This window comes from Pteronotus mesoamericanus, unplaced genomic scaffold, assembly GCF_021234165.1.
Source record: "Pteronotus mesoamericanus isolate MK-2021 breed Mesoamerican mustached bat unplaced genomic scaffold, CSHL_Meso_final contig_246, whole genome shotgun sequence".
NCBI classification, from domain to species: domain Eukaryota; kingdom Metazoa; phylum Chordata; class Mammalia; order Chiroptera; family Mormoopidae; genus Pteronotus; species Pteronotus mesoamericanus.
Window position 1 is genome coordinate 13,180,607 of NW_026555104.1, and position 17,540 is coordinate 13,198,146.

The 17,540-nt window shown below is 40.4% G+C and overlaps 2 protein-coding genes across 2 annotated transcripts in view; one reads left to right on the forward strand and one right to left on the reverse strand.

The window, feature by feature from the left end:
• Positions 1 to 11,984, reverse strand: part of SMYD4 (SET and MYND domain containing 4) — a 35,137-nt gene extending 23,153 nt beyond the window's left edge. The window contains exons 1-3 of the mRNA XM_054573319.1: positions 11,768 to 11,984; positions 10,719 to 10,864; positions 2,726 to 2,870 (exon numbers count right to left, since the gene is read on the reverse strand). Of these exons, the coding sequence (XP_054429294.1) occupies positions 2,726 to 2,870; positions 10,719 to 10,852 (279 nt within the window). The 5' untranslated portion in view covers positions 10,853 to 10,864; positions 11,768 to 11,984. The remainder of the gene's footprint in view (positions 1 to 2,725; positions 2,871 to 10,718; positions 10,865 to 11,767) is intronic.
• A 256-nt stretch (positions 11,985 to 12,240) lies between these two features.
• RPA1 (replication protein A1) overlaps positions 12,241 to 17,540 on the forward strand; it is a 43,114-nt gene continuing 37,814 nt past the window's right edge. Inside the window, exon 1 of the mRNA XM_054573320.1 lies at positions 12,241 to 12,340. Coding sequence (XP_054429295.1) covers positions 12,308 to 12,340 — 33 coding nt within the window. The 5' untranslated portion in view covers positions 12,241 to 12,307. The remainder of the gene's footprint in view (positions 12,341 to 17,540) is intronic.

A 17,540-nucleotide genomic window follows, 5' to 3' on the forward strand; every position in this document is an offset into this window, starting at 1 on the left:
GGCAAATGCTAACAATTTTGCTCAAGTTTGCAGGTCTATCTACCCATCTGATGAGCCCTTGTACCTGTTCCAGCCAGGAGACCGAGTCTTACTAAAGAGCTGGAAGACGCAAGGTCCTGAAGAGCATTTAGCCGAGTAACGGACTGGTCCTTATGACATCCTGCTGACAACACACTCTTCCCCAAACCTCACGGGAATCAGGCCTTTCATCCACCGTACACGGATGAGGCGGGCACTGCCCGAGGGGGACTCAGAGCTTGCCGCTGCCATCGATGCTGCAAGGGAAGGCTGGACCTGAGCTCCTGAGGGTTTACAATTCCTACTTTGGAAAGGGACAGCGCCTCCCAAAGCTAAGTGTCAATGTTACTTTTTATTTTATTCTGCATTTCCCAGAGAGTAGCTTCCTTGGCAAATTTATCCTGCTGTTGGGTGTGCCACCCAAAGCCCTGCTAAGGGTTAGATCACAGGGATCCCTCCGTCTCTCCAGAGTCGGATTTCACTACAATTCCCCCTGCACTGCCAGGCATACCCTTCAGGAAACGCTTGATTGTCTGTCTGCACAGTAGGTACCACTTTGCATTTTTTTAATTTCTTATTTTAGAGAGGAGAAGGGAGAGAGAGAGAGGTAGAGAAACATTGATGAGAAAAACACTGACTAGGTGCCCTTTGCACGCACACCAACCAGGGACGGAGCTCACAACCAAGGTATGTGCCCCAACCAGAACCAAACCAGTGACCTTTCAGTTTGCGGGACGGTGCCCAACCCACTGAGCCACACCGGCTGAGGCGGGTCTCCCTTTGGCAGCCCTCTGCTGCACCGTCTCTTGAAATGTGAAGCAGTCTACCCGCTACGCTTGTTCAGCAGTGCCATCCTCTGAATACCGTGTGTGCCGCCTTCTGAAGAAAGCAATCCTTCCTCACATAAACACTTCCCTCCATTCCTGACCCCCTCTTCCTTAAGTAGATAGTAAGAATCTCTGGACCCGGGGATAGGTAAGACTAGACAGCAGGAAGAAACTACAGAAGGTGAGACCTTCATCCATTTACCCTTTTGAGATTACAAGTGTCCAGAGTTCGGAAGGAGGTCATTGTAGACAGTCGGTCAGAGTGCCAGCAAGCCTCTCCCATTGGCCAAGATGGCAGTGGGGAAGGCTCTTACACCGAGTGTCCCATAAGCTAGAAATATCAATGCGTAGGATGTGAGCACAGCAAACGTTAGCAAGATTAATTGGATAGAAAACGAAGCCCTCCCCTCCCATCCCTGTAATAACTGTGCGTTTGAGCAGGAAGGGGAGATGATCTTTGAGACAGGAGTCCACCATTCTCCCAGGTTGCGTGGCACCTGAATAAAACCTTTTTCCTTTTGCACCAGCATCTGACTCGCGAGTCTGGCTTTTGTTGTGGTGGGCAGCCCAACCTAAGTTTGTTTGGTTACAACAGGGAGGCTCATCCCCCTCCACAAGCAGAGCAAACCTTAATTTTTTTGTCTGATTTTACTTGTTTTTTTTTGAACAACTTCCTATGTGACTGCATTTATGATACACACTCATAAAGTGGAAGAGATTAGCTCTGAAGAAGAACCAAGCCATTTATCAGTGGATCATTACATCTAATGGATTTTAATTCTTCAGCAATAACTAATACATTATTCAGCCAAATACAAGTGGGTTTTTTTAATCATTTATAGAATCTGCTATTATAGGTCTGATAGTTTTTGGAAAAATAATTCCAAACTTTAAGCACAGGCATGTTAAAGATTCACAGTAGGGGTGCACTTTCAAATTCACACTCATTCTTTTTTTTCTTTTAAAGACTTTATTTACTTCTTAGAGAGGGTGTAAAGGAGGGAGAAAGAGAGGGAGAGAAACACTGATGTGTGAGAGAAAGATTGATTGGTTGCTTCTTGCACACTCCCTTCTGAGGAGGGATCCATAACCCAGGCATGTGCCCTGACTGGGAATCGAACCAGCAACCTTTCAGTTTGCAGATCAGCACTCAACCCACTGAGCCACACCAGCCAGGGCTACACTCATCCTTTTAATATACAAGCTCATCAACCTGGTGCAAAGGAGTGCTACATCTTGCTTTAAATCTATATTTATCTTTCAAAGGTTATAGAAGGAAGAGTCTCGGGGATCTTGTTCCACTTCTTACTATGGAAGCAGGACAAGAGCAATAGGCTGATAAAAGCCAGTATTCCTTCTCAAAATCTAGATCATTGATGGTTAGGTAATTTTAAATAGTTGTTGACAACCTTCAAAATGTAGTTCAGCTGGGCTGTGCATTAAGCTTATTTCTAACTCCATCTAAGTCATACTGATTGTAGCTAATACTGTGACTAACCAGAAATCTACCTGCTCTCTAAATTGGGACTATCAAACTAATACCTCATCAGTCATTTAGACAAAAATGGCACACAACTCAATGAAAGCTGACAGACACGAACAAAGCAGGCTAAGGGATCCGATACTATTACTACAACGTGTCTGAAAGAATATGGGAATAGAAGTTCTTGATGAAGTTCAGGACATATAACACAAATTACCCTTTGTTTCAGAATATAACCTACAGTGGAATTTTTCCCAGTTTTCTTTTTCAAATCCAATTCACAAATTACAAAGCTACCACTGGCTACACGATTCAGCCTTAAGGCTCTCTCTTTTGAAGAAAGATGCTTTGTTAAATTGTTAAAATAGCCCCTCCAGCAGAGCTGGGAGTGTCCTACCTTAGAATATAGCAACGTGGCTCCCATATAATCCTTCTTCTGAAATTTTTTGTTCCCTTCTCCTCTGTAAAAAAGGGGGGCATCGGGGTCCTTTCCCACAAGGTAAGCGCTAGAAAGCTTTTTTAAAACCATCTCATCTTCAGGTCTTTAGGGAGAAAGAAACAAATAAAAAAAAAGCATAAATGTTATTTTAAGGAAAGCTCTTAACCATTGCACTAGAAACCAATGGTCTGCACAACATTGGGACACATGAGGTTCTATTATGTAAAATGGTGGGAGTGGCAGGAGGTGGGGATCTTGTGGTTCGGAAACGCAGGGACTGGAATTTCTATTTAGAGGATGGAGCGCTAATTTTTTATTCCTTTTTTAAAAAGATTTTATTTATTAATTTTCAGAAAGAGGGGAAGGGAGGGAGAAAGAAAAGGAGAAATACATCGATGTGTGAGAGAAATATCCATCAGCTGCCTCTCGCACGCCCCTAACCGGTGACCTGGCCCTCACGCCAGGCATGTGCCTTGACTGGGAATTGAACTGGCAAACTTTCAGTTCTCAGGCTGGTGCTCAATACACTGAGCCACACCAGCCAGGGCTAATTTTTTTATTCTTTATCTCAGAATTCCTGGTCAATGAACCATCCCTTGAATAATACATTACATAGAAGCTTGGGTGTGGAGAATGACATAATACAGAGTCTTTGCACCAAGGCATATTCTCAGCTTAAGCCCTGTTGAAAACACCTGAGTTGAATGGCTGCCAGAGGAAAGGAAGGAGAAAGGGAGGGAAGGCAAGCAAACAATAAAGTAAAAGCAGTGAAATCTTAACATTTGGATAATTTTTTTCCCCCTTAATCCTCACCCAAGGACATGATTATTGATTTTTTTTAGAGAAAGAGGGGAAGAGAGGAAGAGAAACATCAATGTGAGAAACATGCAAATGCTCTATATAGTAAAATTAATAAAGTTGATTTAACATATAATACACAAATATACATGCACACTGGCAATAGAAAACATACCTTTTTTCCAATAAGGAAAACTGATATAGAATACCCTAGACAATACTCTTTGACTACAATGCAATGAAGCAAATAGACTATGAATAAAATGGGAGCTAAAAATTATCTTAAACTCTTGGGTCAAAGAAGAAATCAAAACCAAAACTGCAGAATGAATAGAAAATGTTTTTCAAATTTTTGTTTACAAAGATCCTTAATAAGAAGTACCTTTTATACTGTAATTAAGTATGATGCATCTGTGTATGCATATATTAGACGTTCACAAAACATTATTTATCTTTGCTATGTATATCAAATATTTAATATTTAAATACAATATAGAAAAAAATCTCAAAATAAGTGACATATATAAAAATTAGCAAATATTTTATTTAGCTCAAAAGGTGTGCTTGCCTGTTCTAAATTAATTCTAGTCCAGAATACATGAGGACAATGCCCCATGCACATCTGGTGTACCATAGAACCTGTTCTTTGTTTTATTTGTTTTTCTGTTGTTTTAAATTAGGTTAACTTGAAAAATCCTATTCAAACAAAATGGTTTTGTGTGAACGGTAATAATATCAAGACTCTTCTTGCCCAGCAATGGATATTCTTTAATCTTAATACAAAATAATGATAAACTCAAAGTTTTGTAATTGTTGGTCAGTGTAATTAAGACCTGAACTACAATAATTCATTCTTTTCTTTGAGGAAGTTACGTAGAACAATTTTTCTAATTAATTTTTTTACTGTGGTAAAATATAAATTTATCATTTTAACCATTTTTAAGTATACAGTTCAGTGACATTAAGTACATACACAATATTGTACAATCATCACCACTATCCACTTCCAGAACAATTTTACCATCCCAAACTAGTATAGACACATTAACGATAACTCCCCATTCTTCGCTCTCCCCCGCCCCTGGAAACCTCTATTCTACTTTCTGTTTCTGTGAATTTGTCTATTCTTGGTACTTCATATAAGTGGAATCATCCTTTTATGTCTGGCTTATATCATTTAGCATAATGTTTTCAAGGTTCACCCACATTGTAGCATGTACCAGAATTTCATTCCTTCTTATGGCTGAATAATATTCTATTGTATTTATACACCACATTTTGTTCACCATTCATCTGTCAGTGGACATTTGGGTTGTTTCCACTTTAGGCATTTGTGAATAATACTGCTACGAACATTGGTGTACAAACATCTGTTCAAGTCCCATTTTCAATTATTCTGTAAACCCGGAAGTGGGAGTGGCCAAGTAGTATTCCATTGTGTAAATGTCCCATAGTTGTTTTATCCACTCATCTACTGATGGACACTTGGGCTGCTTCCTAGCTTGGTGATTGTAAATAGTGCCTCAATGTACTTAGGGGTGCTTATGTGCTTTTGAATAGTGTTTTCCATTCCTTTGGATATATTCCCAGAAGTAGAAGAGCTGGGTCAAAGGCAGATCCATTTTTAATTTTTTGAGATATCTCCATACTACTTTCCACGGTGGCTGCCCCAGTCTGCATTTCTACCAGCGGTGCAAAAAGGTTTTCCTTCTCCACATCCTCGCAGCACTTGCTGTTTATTGATTTATTAATGATAGCCATTCTGACAGATGTGAGGTGATATCTTATTGTGCTTTTAATTTGCATTTCTCTGATGATCAGTGACATTGAGCATCTTTTCATATGTCTATTGGCCATCAGTACATCTTGTATGAAGTGTCTATTCAGGTTCTTTGCCCATTTTTTAATTGGGTTTTTTTGTGTGTGTGAGTTTTGTAAGTTATTTATAAATTTTGGATATTAACCCCTTATCAGATATATCGGCAAATGTGTTCTCCCATTATTAATTTTTTGAGGAACCACCACACACACACAGTCATTATTCCTTTTCATGATTTTCAAAAGTATCTTGGCTCTTTTATAGACATTATTCTCTTGTGAACTTTAGAATTAGATGTTAAGTTCCATAAAAAATGTTCGGCTTTTGATTGGGATTGTGTTGGATTTATAGATTCATTTAAGGAGACTTGACATCTTTACAAAACACTGAATTTCCTCATCTCAGTAGGCATTATGTCTTGCCACTTTTTTAGGGTTTCTTTTGTGCCCTTAAGTAAAGCTTTGTCGTTTTCTTTATATAGGTCTTACACATTTCCTCTTAGATTTATTTTTACTTGTTGTTAAGATTTTTGTTTTTACTGTAAATAAGACCCTGTCCCCCCAATTACATTCTTTAACTGATGATTGGTGATATAAACACAAAAGCCAAGAACTTTTTTATCATCTTATAATTAGTCACCTAACTTCACTTTCACATTATTTCATCATTTTTATGCCAATCCACTCAGAATTTTTAGGTAAGTATATATCTGCAAATGGTAATTTTTCTTCCCAATATTTGTACCTCTTATTTTAGTTTTTAGTTATCAATCATTAGTTAGACCTCCAGAGCAACGTTGAAGACGAACAGCCATTCAGAACATTTGCCATAAGTTTATGGTGCATTCGCTTTTTCAGTTTAAGGAAGGTTCCCAATATTCTGTCATAAATAGGTGTTGAATTTTATCAATTTCTTAAAATGTATTTTGGGAGGAGTGATTTTCTTTCTCCTTTGGTTTGTTAATGTGGGGTTTACAACAGCAGATTTACTGAATACGAACTTGTTTCAGAGCACGTGCCCTGACTGGGAATCTAGCCCATGACTTTTTGGTTTACAGGGGATGCTCCAACCAAGAGCCACACCAGCCAGTGGGGGAATTTAATTTTTTTAAAAAGATTTTATTTATTTATTTTTAGAGAAAGGGGATGGGAGAGAGAAAGAGAGGGAGAGAAACATCGATGTGCAAGAGATACATCAATCAATTGCCTCTTGCATGCCCCTACCTGGGAACCTGGCCCACAACCCAGGCATGTGCCCTGACTGGGAATTGAAGCGGTGACCTTTCAGTTCACAGGCCAGCACTCAATCCACTGAACCACACCAGCCAGGGAGGAATTTAATTTTTAATAAACGTAGCATTTTGAAGCAATAGGGGAAGGATGGACTATTCAATAAATGCTGTGAAAAATTATTAGGGGAAAAAAACTTTATATACTCTTTTCATGTAATACACAAAAATAAGTTCCAGATGGATTAGAGAACTAAAACAAAAACACAAAACTACAAAAAAAGAAGAAAATAAAGAATATTTTTATAATCTTTGAGTACAGTAGACTATTCTAAGACAGACATATAACCCAGAAGCCACACAAGAAAGTGACAGGTATTTAGCTGTATAAAAGTTAAAACATATATATACATTTATATACAATGCAAGACACCGTAAGTAAAAAAGATAAACAATAGAGTAAGAGCAAAATTAGTAACAGATATAACAAAGAATTATACAGCCAGATTTATAAATTAAGAGAAATAGAGTCCACTAGAAAAATGATCAAAGAACAGAAATGAACAATTCACACAGTTGATATATAAATGGGCTGTAACATTAGAAATGGTGCATGACTTTACTAGTAATCAGAAAAATGCAAAGTAAACAAGATTAGTTTGTCCTTATGGTTGGCAAAATTAAAGACAATTTGCTTTCTAATGTTGGTGAGGACATAGGAAAATGGTTTTCGTATGCTATTCATGGTCAGCTGGTAAAGCCTCTTTGAAGACAATTTTGCAGTGTTTATTAAATTATTTACTTTTTTCATTTATTTATTTTTCCATTTCCATTTATCCTCCCTATACCCTCTTCCACTCTGACCTACCCCTCTCTCCCATAGTATTTATTGTTTTAAAAGCTCGTAACCATTGATGCAACAATTCCTCTTCTAAGAACCTGTGCTAAGTTCTAACTGTGTATACAAAAAACGTAAGAGCTGTTCACTGCAACACTCTTGGTGACAATTAAAATAAAACAAACCAACATCAAAATAACTAATTGTGTTCTGGCCGGCATGGCTCCGTGGACTGAGCACTGACCTGTGAACCAAACGGTCACCGCTTTGATTCCCAATCTAGGGCACATGCCTGGGTTGCAGGCCAGGTCTCCAGTAGGGGGCATGTGAGAGGCAACCATACATTGATGTTTTTCTCCCTCTCTTTCTCCCTCCCTTCCCCTCTCTAAAAATAAATAAAGTATTTTTTAAAAACCCAAATTGCCTATCAACAGTGAAAAGATAATAATTAAAGTGTGGCATATTACACTAGCAATATCATGTGGTTGCTAAAAAGATTAAGGTGTGATATTGGAAAAAACCTCACAGAACAAAGCACATAATATAATTTAACAGAAAATAAAACAGATATGTGCATATTTTTCTACAAATAAATAAGAATATATAAAAAGAATTAGACACTGCATTAATTGCTGGCACAAAGATAAAATGTCCAGCTTGAACTTGAAAAGTATGTGTTTATGTATCTGGGTATAGATGAGGCTCTCATTTATTTGTCATATTTAGCATTAATATGCACCAGTCACTGAACTAACAGCTTTCTACACATTATCAAACTGAGTATCTGTTTTTTTTTGACACTGCACTGTTCTTGTCTACAGAAAGACAAACAAATATTGACAAGGTGCTTGTCTTTAGGAGTTTATAGTCTAGAAGTGAATACAGACATTAATCAAATGATTACACAAATATGAAAGGAAAGGTATGCAGTGTTGTAAATGTATAAAAAATGAAGATGACTCAGCTGGGGTTCAGGAAAGCTCTCTTTAGGAAAGATCTGGCTGATCCTGAAAGATGAGCAGACATTAATTAGTTCTTAGGGCGTGATGGAGTAGAGAGAACATAGCAAAAACATTTCAGACAGAAGAAAAAAGTGAAGGCCATGTGGAGTGAAGAAGCACAGTGCATATCAGGTATCGAAAGACGGCCACCCCGGCTGGTGTGGCTCAGTGGACTGAGTGCTGGCCTGTGACCTGAAAGGTTGCTGGTTCAATTCCGACTCACAGCACATGCCTGGGTTGCCAGCCGGGTCCCCAGTTGGGGGTGTGCGAGAGGAAACCGATGAATGTATTTATCACACGTCGGTGTTTCTCTCTTTTTTCCTCCCTCCTTTTCCCTCTCTCTAAAAATAAATAAATCTTAAAAAGAAAAAAAAAAAGAATCGAAAGAAGGCCAATATGCCTAAAAGGAGAGTGTGGTCAAAGAGGAGGTCAAGAGACAGGCAGTGGTCAGATTACAATGTCTGACTGGCTACCTATGTTTAGAATTTTAGTCTTTATCACGAGGGAAAAAGAAAAAAACTCCTGAAAGGTTTTAAGTAAGATCAATAAAATTGGCTTGTTTTGAAAAATGATTCCAGTTGTGGTATAGAAAGTAGTTTGCAGTGAGGCAAGGATGGATATGGGAAACCAGTTAGGAAGCTATTGTAATGGTCTAGCTACTGATAGTAATTTGGATTAGGGAAGTAAAAGAATTGTATTAGTTTTTGTTTTTGTTTTGATGTTGCCGTAATAAATTACCACAAAATGAGTGGCTTAAAATAAACAAACATTTATCTTACAGTTTGAAGGGCAGGAGTCTAACATGGGTCTCAAAGAGCTAAAAATCAAGGTGTTGATAGGAATGCATTGTTTTCTGGAGGTTCTGGGGAGAAGCAGTTTCCTTGCATTTTCCAGTTTCTAGAGGCTGCCTACATTCTTTGGCTTGTGACTTCCTTTCTCTTTCTTCAAAGCCAGCAATGTTGCCTCTCTCTGACTATTCTTCCATAGTCATGTCTTCCTCTGACTCTTCTCACCTTCCTCCTTTTTCCACCTTTATGGACTCTTGTGATTACACTGGGCTCACCTACATAATCTAGGCTACTCTATCTTAAAATCGGCAAATCAGAAACCTTAGTTACACCTGCAACCTTAATTTTCCTTTACTATATAACATAGTCACAATTTCCTGAAATCAGGACATAGACATCTTGGGATGTATTATTCTGCCTAACATATGGGAAAAGGGGGAGAATTGACTTGATTATAAATTTTTATATATATTTTTTTTGCGATTACCCTACAAAGTAAAGTTACAGAGTAAAAGGTTACAAAGTAACCTTTTTAGTGATTTCTCACTATCTTCAGTTAGTACTTTTACCATTTCCCAAACAATACCAGAATCTTACAACTTAACTCCATTTACCCATCTTCCCTTTTGCACCATTTTTGTCACATCTCACTTCTAAATGTTTTAGTTTCCACTCAGTTTTGAAAGATATTTTCATTTGGCATAGAGTTCTAGACTGGCAAGTTTTGTTTTGCTTTGTTTTCCTTTCAGTACTTTAAATGTGCCATTCAATTGTCTTCTGGCTTCCATAGTTTCATTGAAAAAATTGGCCATTATTTTTATTCTAGTAAGAATAACATCTTTTTTCTTTGTTTTTAAGATTTCCTCTTTTTTTCCTTAATTTTTGGCAATTTGAGTCTGCTGTCCCTAGGTGTGATTTCATTTATTTACATTGTTTGGGATTTGCTAAGCTTCTGGTATCTGTGGATGGACACTTTTATGGCTCAAAACAAGTGATCAATAAAAATTCACTAAATGAAGCTGTGGGAAACTCTTGTTTTGGTTTTCTATGTCTGTGTATGTATACTATGTTGTGATGTGAAATATTTCTTAGAGGAGAGCATAGTCACAAGAGTTTGAAAACACTGGGTTAAACCTCTAAGGTCCTTTCCAAATTTGAGCACATAGGAATTTCTATGTGCAGCTAGTAAACTTCCACTACAGTCTTTGGGAGATGGCAAAGTTTACAGCCTAGTGACTAAAGCAAGGCACCGATTATTGAAGCATCATATTTACATTGAAAAAGCTAAATAGTGTCTTTAATCTCTTCTATAATAGTAGCTTAGGAGGTAATGAAAATAACAAGAACTGCTGAATGCCCCAAAATACAAAATAAAAATCTAAGTTTCATCCTTCCATCAAAAAGAGATATAACTTAAGAGCAAATGACAAAATATTTTCCAGATCAAAATTTCCCTGGTTAAACCTTCCATTCACTTACTGAAGAAGTGAAGAGCAGTGAAGAAAGATATCACTCAAAGTTTCTGCTGTACAAATTGTGACCTGAATGGACTTTGGGAGCAAAGACCACTTCTGAAGTATATATGATTTCCACTCATTCACAGGCAGATCCATGCTACTTTATATCTATAAAGTGAATAAGAAAATAAGTAGGTCAGATTTCTACAAATGTATAATTCTAGAAAATTGAGATTTCATTACAGGAAGCATGAAAAAACAAAATCAATTCTTGTGGTCCTTTTCAACAGTTGTTTATATTCTGAAGGAGCTATATTCTCTCACACCAATTTACTCAACCGTCTTTTTACTCAGAAATATTTATTGAAAGCCTACTCTGTTCCAGGAACCATGGCCGGTGACTAGACAGCGACCATCTCTATCCTCTTGTACCTCCATCTATCCCAGTTGCCCAAGTCAGAAAACTGCAGGACATTCCAGATTTTTCTTTCTCACTCTCCCCAGCAACTATTAAGTTACCAAATTTATCTCTCTTACATAGTTATTTTTTCTCTTTCAATACCCTTTAGTTGAAGCCCCCACAGTCTCCTGTCTGGCAGTGTTTCCAGAGTGTCGTAACTGGACTTCATGCCCTCAGTCCTCCTCCCCATCCCCCAATTTAATCCATCCTCCACATTGAGACATTTGTCAGTCCTCTGCCTTAAATTAATCAGCACTCCACCTAGCATTTAGGGAAGCCCAGTGCAAACCCGTTATCATTTGACCTTTGGCTTACTTTCTAATGTTCAAGTATCACTTTTCCTCTGTAATCTACTATCCTAAGCTACTCAAAGCTATGCCCAGCTTGCCAGGCTATTCATCTCTTTAGTTTTTGCAAAGGCTCCTCATTCTTCTGGGGGCATCCCTACGCTCACTTGGAGTCCACAGAGCAAACTGTCACATATCCTTCCGGACTCCGTTCAAATGGCACGTCCTACGGGAAGCCTTCCCTGATTTCCCACGTGTGATTCTAGCACACCTATCTTTCTCTTGGGGTCCGTACCATGTCTACCTTGAGGTAGGGCTACTTACAGTGGAAACTCCCTCGACAGGCTGTGCTCTCTTCTGAGGTCAGGAAACGGGTTTTATTTACATTCAGAAACCCCCGCTGTGCTAAACTCAGGATGGGATGGAGTCACTGCTTTTACTACACTTAGCAGCAGGGCTATTAGCTCTAATTCTGGGTTACTACTCTGCCTGCCTCCTAAAGGCCGAGCTGGGCATGTTTGCAACAGCCTGCAAGCAAGGATCCCGGAACTGGTTCTGCACGACCCGTAACTGCGTTCGCGTCACCCTTGACGCGCCCCACGGTTTAGCTCCCCGCGTTCCAGCCCACCCATCCCGCGACTGCGCCGCGAACCTGGATTCGGGAGGGATCTGTGGGCCGCCCTCGCCACCTCGGCCAATGCGGTGGCTACTCAGCCCCTAGGCCCGCCTCCGCGCCCTGCGTACGTCAGGAGGCGGAAATGGCGTACGCGGCTCTTCGGACCAATTGCTTTAGAGCGCGCCGGACCTCGGCAGTGAAGCCCGTGACTTCGGGATCGGAAACGCGGGAGTTGGCGCGGCGGAGCCATGGTGGGCCACCTGAGCGAAGGGGCCATTGCGGTAAGGCGACGCCGGCGAGTCGAGCCGGGCGCCCAGGGTTGGCTGTGGGCCTTAGAGGTGTGCGGAGTGGAGAAGGCGAGAGAGGAGCTGGGGGCGATGGGGAGAGAACGCAGTAGGACAAGATAGGAGGGACAGAGGGGAACTGCCGGGTCATTCCCCGGAATCATCAGCCTTTCTTGCAAGAATTCTTTCCGTTGTCTTTTAAACATGCTTACATTTTCCTGCCTTCCTGCTTAAGAATACGAAATAAAATAAACTTGATTTTTTTCCCCTCCATCTCCCACCCACGGCCACTGTGCCCCCTCTCCTCCTTCCATGCACAACCAAACTTCTCCAGAGTTGTTTTTAGCTATTTCATTTCCTGACCTTCAATCAATCCTTGAACCCACTCCAATCACTTACCGCCCCCATCACTGTAGAAATAACTGTGGCTGACATTAAGGAGTGCCATCAAATCGTTAAATCCAGCGGACACTTTTCAGTTTTCAATTTACCAGCGTCCTCGTCAGCGTTTGAGTCCGTTGAACATTGCTTCCTTCTGGTGACACTCTTGGCTCAGCGTGGCTGGTCTTTTCCCATCTTATTTGCAACTCTTTGTAAGTTTTTATTGACTCAAAGCTCAGCTCTATGCCCTTTTCTTACAAGACAGTCTCATGTAAATTGCTCACAGATTTCTCTGCCGGAGGACCTTTAACTATGAAACACAAACCTCTATCTATCTACCTGGTATCTCAAAGGTATTTTATTTTTTAGAGAAAGGGGAAGGGAGGCAGGCAGAAAGCGGGAGAGAAACGTCTGTGCAAGAGAAACGTGGATCGATCGGTTGCCTCTCGCACGCCCTGAACTGGGGACCTGGCCCACAACCCAGGCATGTGTCCTGACTGGGAACTGAACTTGCGATCTTTGGGTTCGCAGGCTGGCGCTCATTCCACTGAGCCACACCACCCAGGGCACAAAGGCATTGTAAATTCAGCACTTCCCAAAGCAAATCCTTTGTTTTCCTAAATCAGGGCCTCTGGTGTTTTCCTAAATCAGGGCTATCTGGATGAATTGCACCATTATACATTCCGTTATGCAAGCCAGAAATTGAGGAATCATTCTTCCTACGTCACCCTGAATGACCAAGTCAGATGTATTTTACTTTATGTATATCTCTTAACTCCATCGTTCTCTCCATCCACACTGACACCATTTTTTGCCTGGGTCACTCACCTCCATTCAGCGTACCCTCCTCTTGCCATTTCCATACTAACTTCCCAACTTGTTTCCTTTTTTCCATCCATTTTTTAAAAAATTTATTTTATTTTTTAAACATTTTATTTATTTATTTTTAGAGAAGGAAAGAGAGGAAGAGAAACATCAATACGTGGACCTGGCTTGCAATCCAGGCATGTGTCCTACACTGGGATTCGAACCCACTACCCTTTGGTTCACAGGCTGGTGCTCAGTCCACTGAGCCACACCAGCAAGGGCCATTTTTAAAAAAAAATTTTAATTCCATACTCTTGCTTTCCATTGGGTCTTTAATCATTTTTTTTCCTCCACCTGTTGCCTAGGTGGTTTTTCTCACTGATGAACATAATCTTCAAATCTCAACTCAGTTGTTACTTCCTCAGAGAAGCTTTGTTTTCCCTTATTAGGCTACACCCCTTTATTCTGAAACCAGAATTTCTGTTTCTCACTTATTAGCTATGTGACTTTGGGCAAGATACTAAATTCTGCTTTTCCTCTTCTGTAAAATCAGGGTAATGATACCTAATACCCACTGCCTAAGTTTAGTGGGAAGATTAAGTGAGTTATTACATTTAAAGTGCTTGGCCTATGCCTGATACATAGTAAATGCCCAGCATGTTACCTATTATTGATAATCACAGATGCTATTTTTACATTTCTTGATTTGATTAACCTCACTCCGTTTCCCACACTGGACTGTACATTCTTTTATACCTGTGGGCTTCTTTTTTCCCCCCTCAACATAGTATCTAATACTTCTATCAACACCTGAGGCAGTGATAGCAAACTTTAGGTACCCAATACATGTTTACTAGTTGCATATCAGGCAGTGAAAAGAAAGGGACAGAGATCAGTGGGGAAGAAAGGGAGCGTAGGGGAAACAGGGAAGGGAAGAACATTTGGTGGAGTTAGTGAATATTTGAATAAGTTAGAAATAAGTAGACCTGGGAAGTGATTGCAAATTGTAGTCCTCAATTGCTTTATAGCTGCCACCTTGCACCTTTAAGACACATGAGGGGGATAGAAAAAAAAAAAAGAGGAACAGTTCTTCACCTTTAAAAAAGAATGATCATGGGATTATGTAAATATAAATCATTTGATCAGTTAGTTTTTGCTATATTCAAAATTTTAGAAACATATTCCCAGTGTTACGTAAAGTATTTACGTTTGTGATGACAAGATATGGAGAACCTTTGTCAGCTGGATTAGTAGCTAAAGCAGGTAGCATCACATTAATTTAAAAGATAGGCCCTTAAGGGTATGCAGCTAACAAATAGTAGAGGCATTTTAGCCAAGGGCTAACATCATAAGAGATAATACATGGAGCTATTGTGGAAAATAAAATAAATAGAATTTTGGCTTAAGTAATAGAGTAATAAAAAGAAACATGAAGGAAACTGATATTTTTGTCTGTTTGCAACGCACCCCATACTTTGTATTAGTCATTACTTACAGTAATCCCGTAACGTAGATTTTATCATTACCCCCATTTTACAGATGAAGGAATTAAAAAGTACAGCGGAGTTAAATTGTTCATGGAGTGAGTGGTCACAGCCATGCGCCTTTGACTATTACATTCACTTACCTTGTATTTTTATTAGCAATGTTAATTTGGAAAATTTATGGCAATTTTACTTAAGTGTATATATCATGCTGTATGTCCTGGAAAAGAGTAAAATGTTATATTCAGTATTTATTTTTAAGATTTATTTATTTATATTTAGAGAGAGGGGAGGGAGGGAGAAAGAGAGGGAGAGAATCGATGTGTAAGAGAAACATGGACCGGTTGCCTCTTGCACACCCACAGCTGAGGACCTGGCCCACAACCCAGGCCTGTGCCGTGACTGGGAATTGATCCAGATACCTTTCGGTTTGTAAGCTGAAGCTCAATATACTGATCCACATCAGCCATGGCTACATTCAGTATTTATGATGTGTTATTTGTTTATTTTAAATTATATTTTACTGATTATGCTATTACAGTCTCGATTTCCTCCTCCTCTGTCCCCCTTCACCCAGCACCCCCAGTCCCTCAGGCAGTCCCCACACCATTGTTCATGTTCATGGGTATAAGTTCTCTGGTTACTCCATTTCCTATACTGTACTTTACATCCCCATGGCTATTCTGTAACTACCTATTTGTACTTAATCCCCTCATCTCCTCACCCATTCCCCCACACCCCCTTCCTGTCTGACAACCTTTTTCTTAAATAAGTCCCTTTAACATTTCGTATAATATCCTTTTGTTTGGTGATGATGAACTCTTCCTTTGATTCTAAATGATACCTTTGTTGGGTGGGACAACCTTGGCTGGAGGTCCCTGCTTCTCATGACTTGAATACGTCTTGCCAATCCCTTCTGGCCTGCAAAGTTCCTTTTGAGAAATCAGCTGACAGTGTTATGGGAACTCCCCTGTAGGTAGGTAACTGCCTTTCTCTTGATGCTTTTAAGATTCTCTCTTTATCTTTAACCTTTGGCATTTTAATTATGATGGGTTTTGGAGTGGGTCTCTTTGTATCCATCTAGTTTAGGACTCTGTGCTTCCTGGACTTGCATGCCAATTTCCTTCATCAAGGGAAATTTTCTTTCATTATTTTTTCAAATTGTTTTTTGCTTCCTTATATTCCAAATCATTGGTTTGATTCTTGGCTTCATCCACTCCACTGTTGATTCCTTGTAAATTGTTCTTTATTTCAGTCAGTGTATACTTTGTTTCTGACTGGATCTTTTTTAGCTGTTGAGGTCCTCACTAAGTTCTTGAGCATCCTTATAGTCAGTGTTTGTAAGTCTGCATCTGATAGGTTGCTTATCACCGTTTTGTTTAGTTCTTTTTCTGGAGTTTTGGTCTTGTCTTTCATATGGGCCATGTTTCTTTGTCTCCTCATTTTGGCAGCCTCCCTGTTTTTGTTTCTATGTATTAGGTAGAGCTGCTTTGATTCCATATCTTGGTAGCGTGGCCTAATGTAGTAGGTGTCCTGTAGGGTCCAGTGGCACAGCTTCCCCCATCACCCAAGCTGAGTACTCAGGGTGCACCCTTCGTGTGGACTGAGTACACCCTTTTCTTGTAGTTGAGCCTTTGTTGTTGTTGGCAGGTCAATGGGAGGGATTTACTCAGGCCAGTCAGCTGCAAGGATTGGCTGTGACCACTAACCACCACCTCCAGCCTCTGTGGAGTATCAGCTGTGCAGGGGCAGGTTGGTGGTACTTTGACATGGTCTGTAGCTGTCCACTGGGTACGTTGGCCCGGGCGTTTCCTGGGTAGTGCAGGCCAGGATCAGCCCCCACCTGTGTTTTGCCCAGGGCCACCCTGCCTGAGCTATAAAGTAAGCTGAGATGGCTGCAACTTACACTGGGCTTGGAGATCCCCAGGCAAAGCCAAACTGTGAATCTAGGCCGCCAGTTCTGGGCCTGGGGCTCACTGAGGCCAGCTGTTGCTTGTTTGAGAAGATTTGGGAAGTTGTGAAGCAAGAGCCAAGACCAGCCATTCCTATGGAAAAGCTGCTTGGGTGGGCCTGTAAGTTGTGTGGGGCGGAGTCTCTGGGGGTCTCCAATGCGGGTCAAACAGTGTTAGCCAAGTTGATGAAGACTCAGGTATGAAATCAGCTTGATGGCTGCGGGAGGAAGGTTTAGAAAAGGGACAGTGGCCTCTGCTTGCCTTGATGCCAGATGCCTCAGTTCCTCCCTGAGTACCACTGGTGCCTTACAAGCTACTACCCCAGTGCTGGAGCTCAGAGGGAGTGAGCCTCTATAGGTGCCTCTTTAGGTGAGTCTATGTGTGGGTTCTTTAAGAGGAACTGCTTGAAGCTCTAGCAACTTATTCCACAGACTCAGTCCCTGCTGGTTTTCGCAGCCAGAAGTGGGGACTTACCTTCCTGGCACTGGAACCCTGGGCTGGGGGGCCTGGTGTGGCACTGGGACTCCTCTCTGCTGAGATATCCCTCCCAAATTTTTATCTACTACACATGGG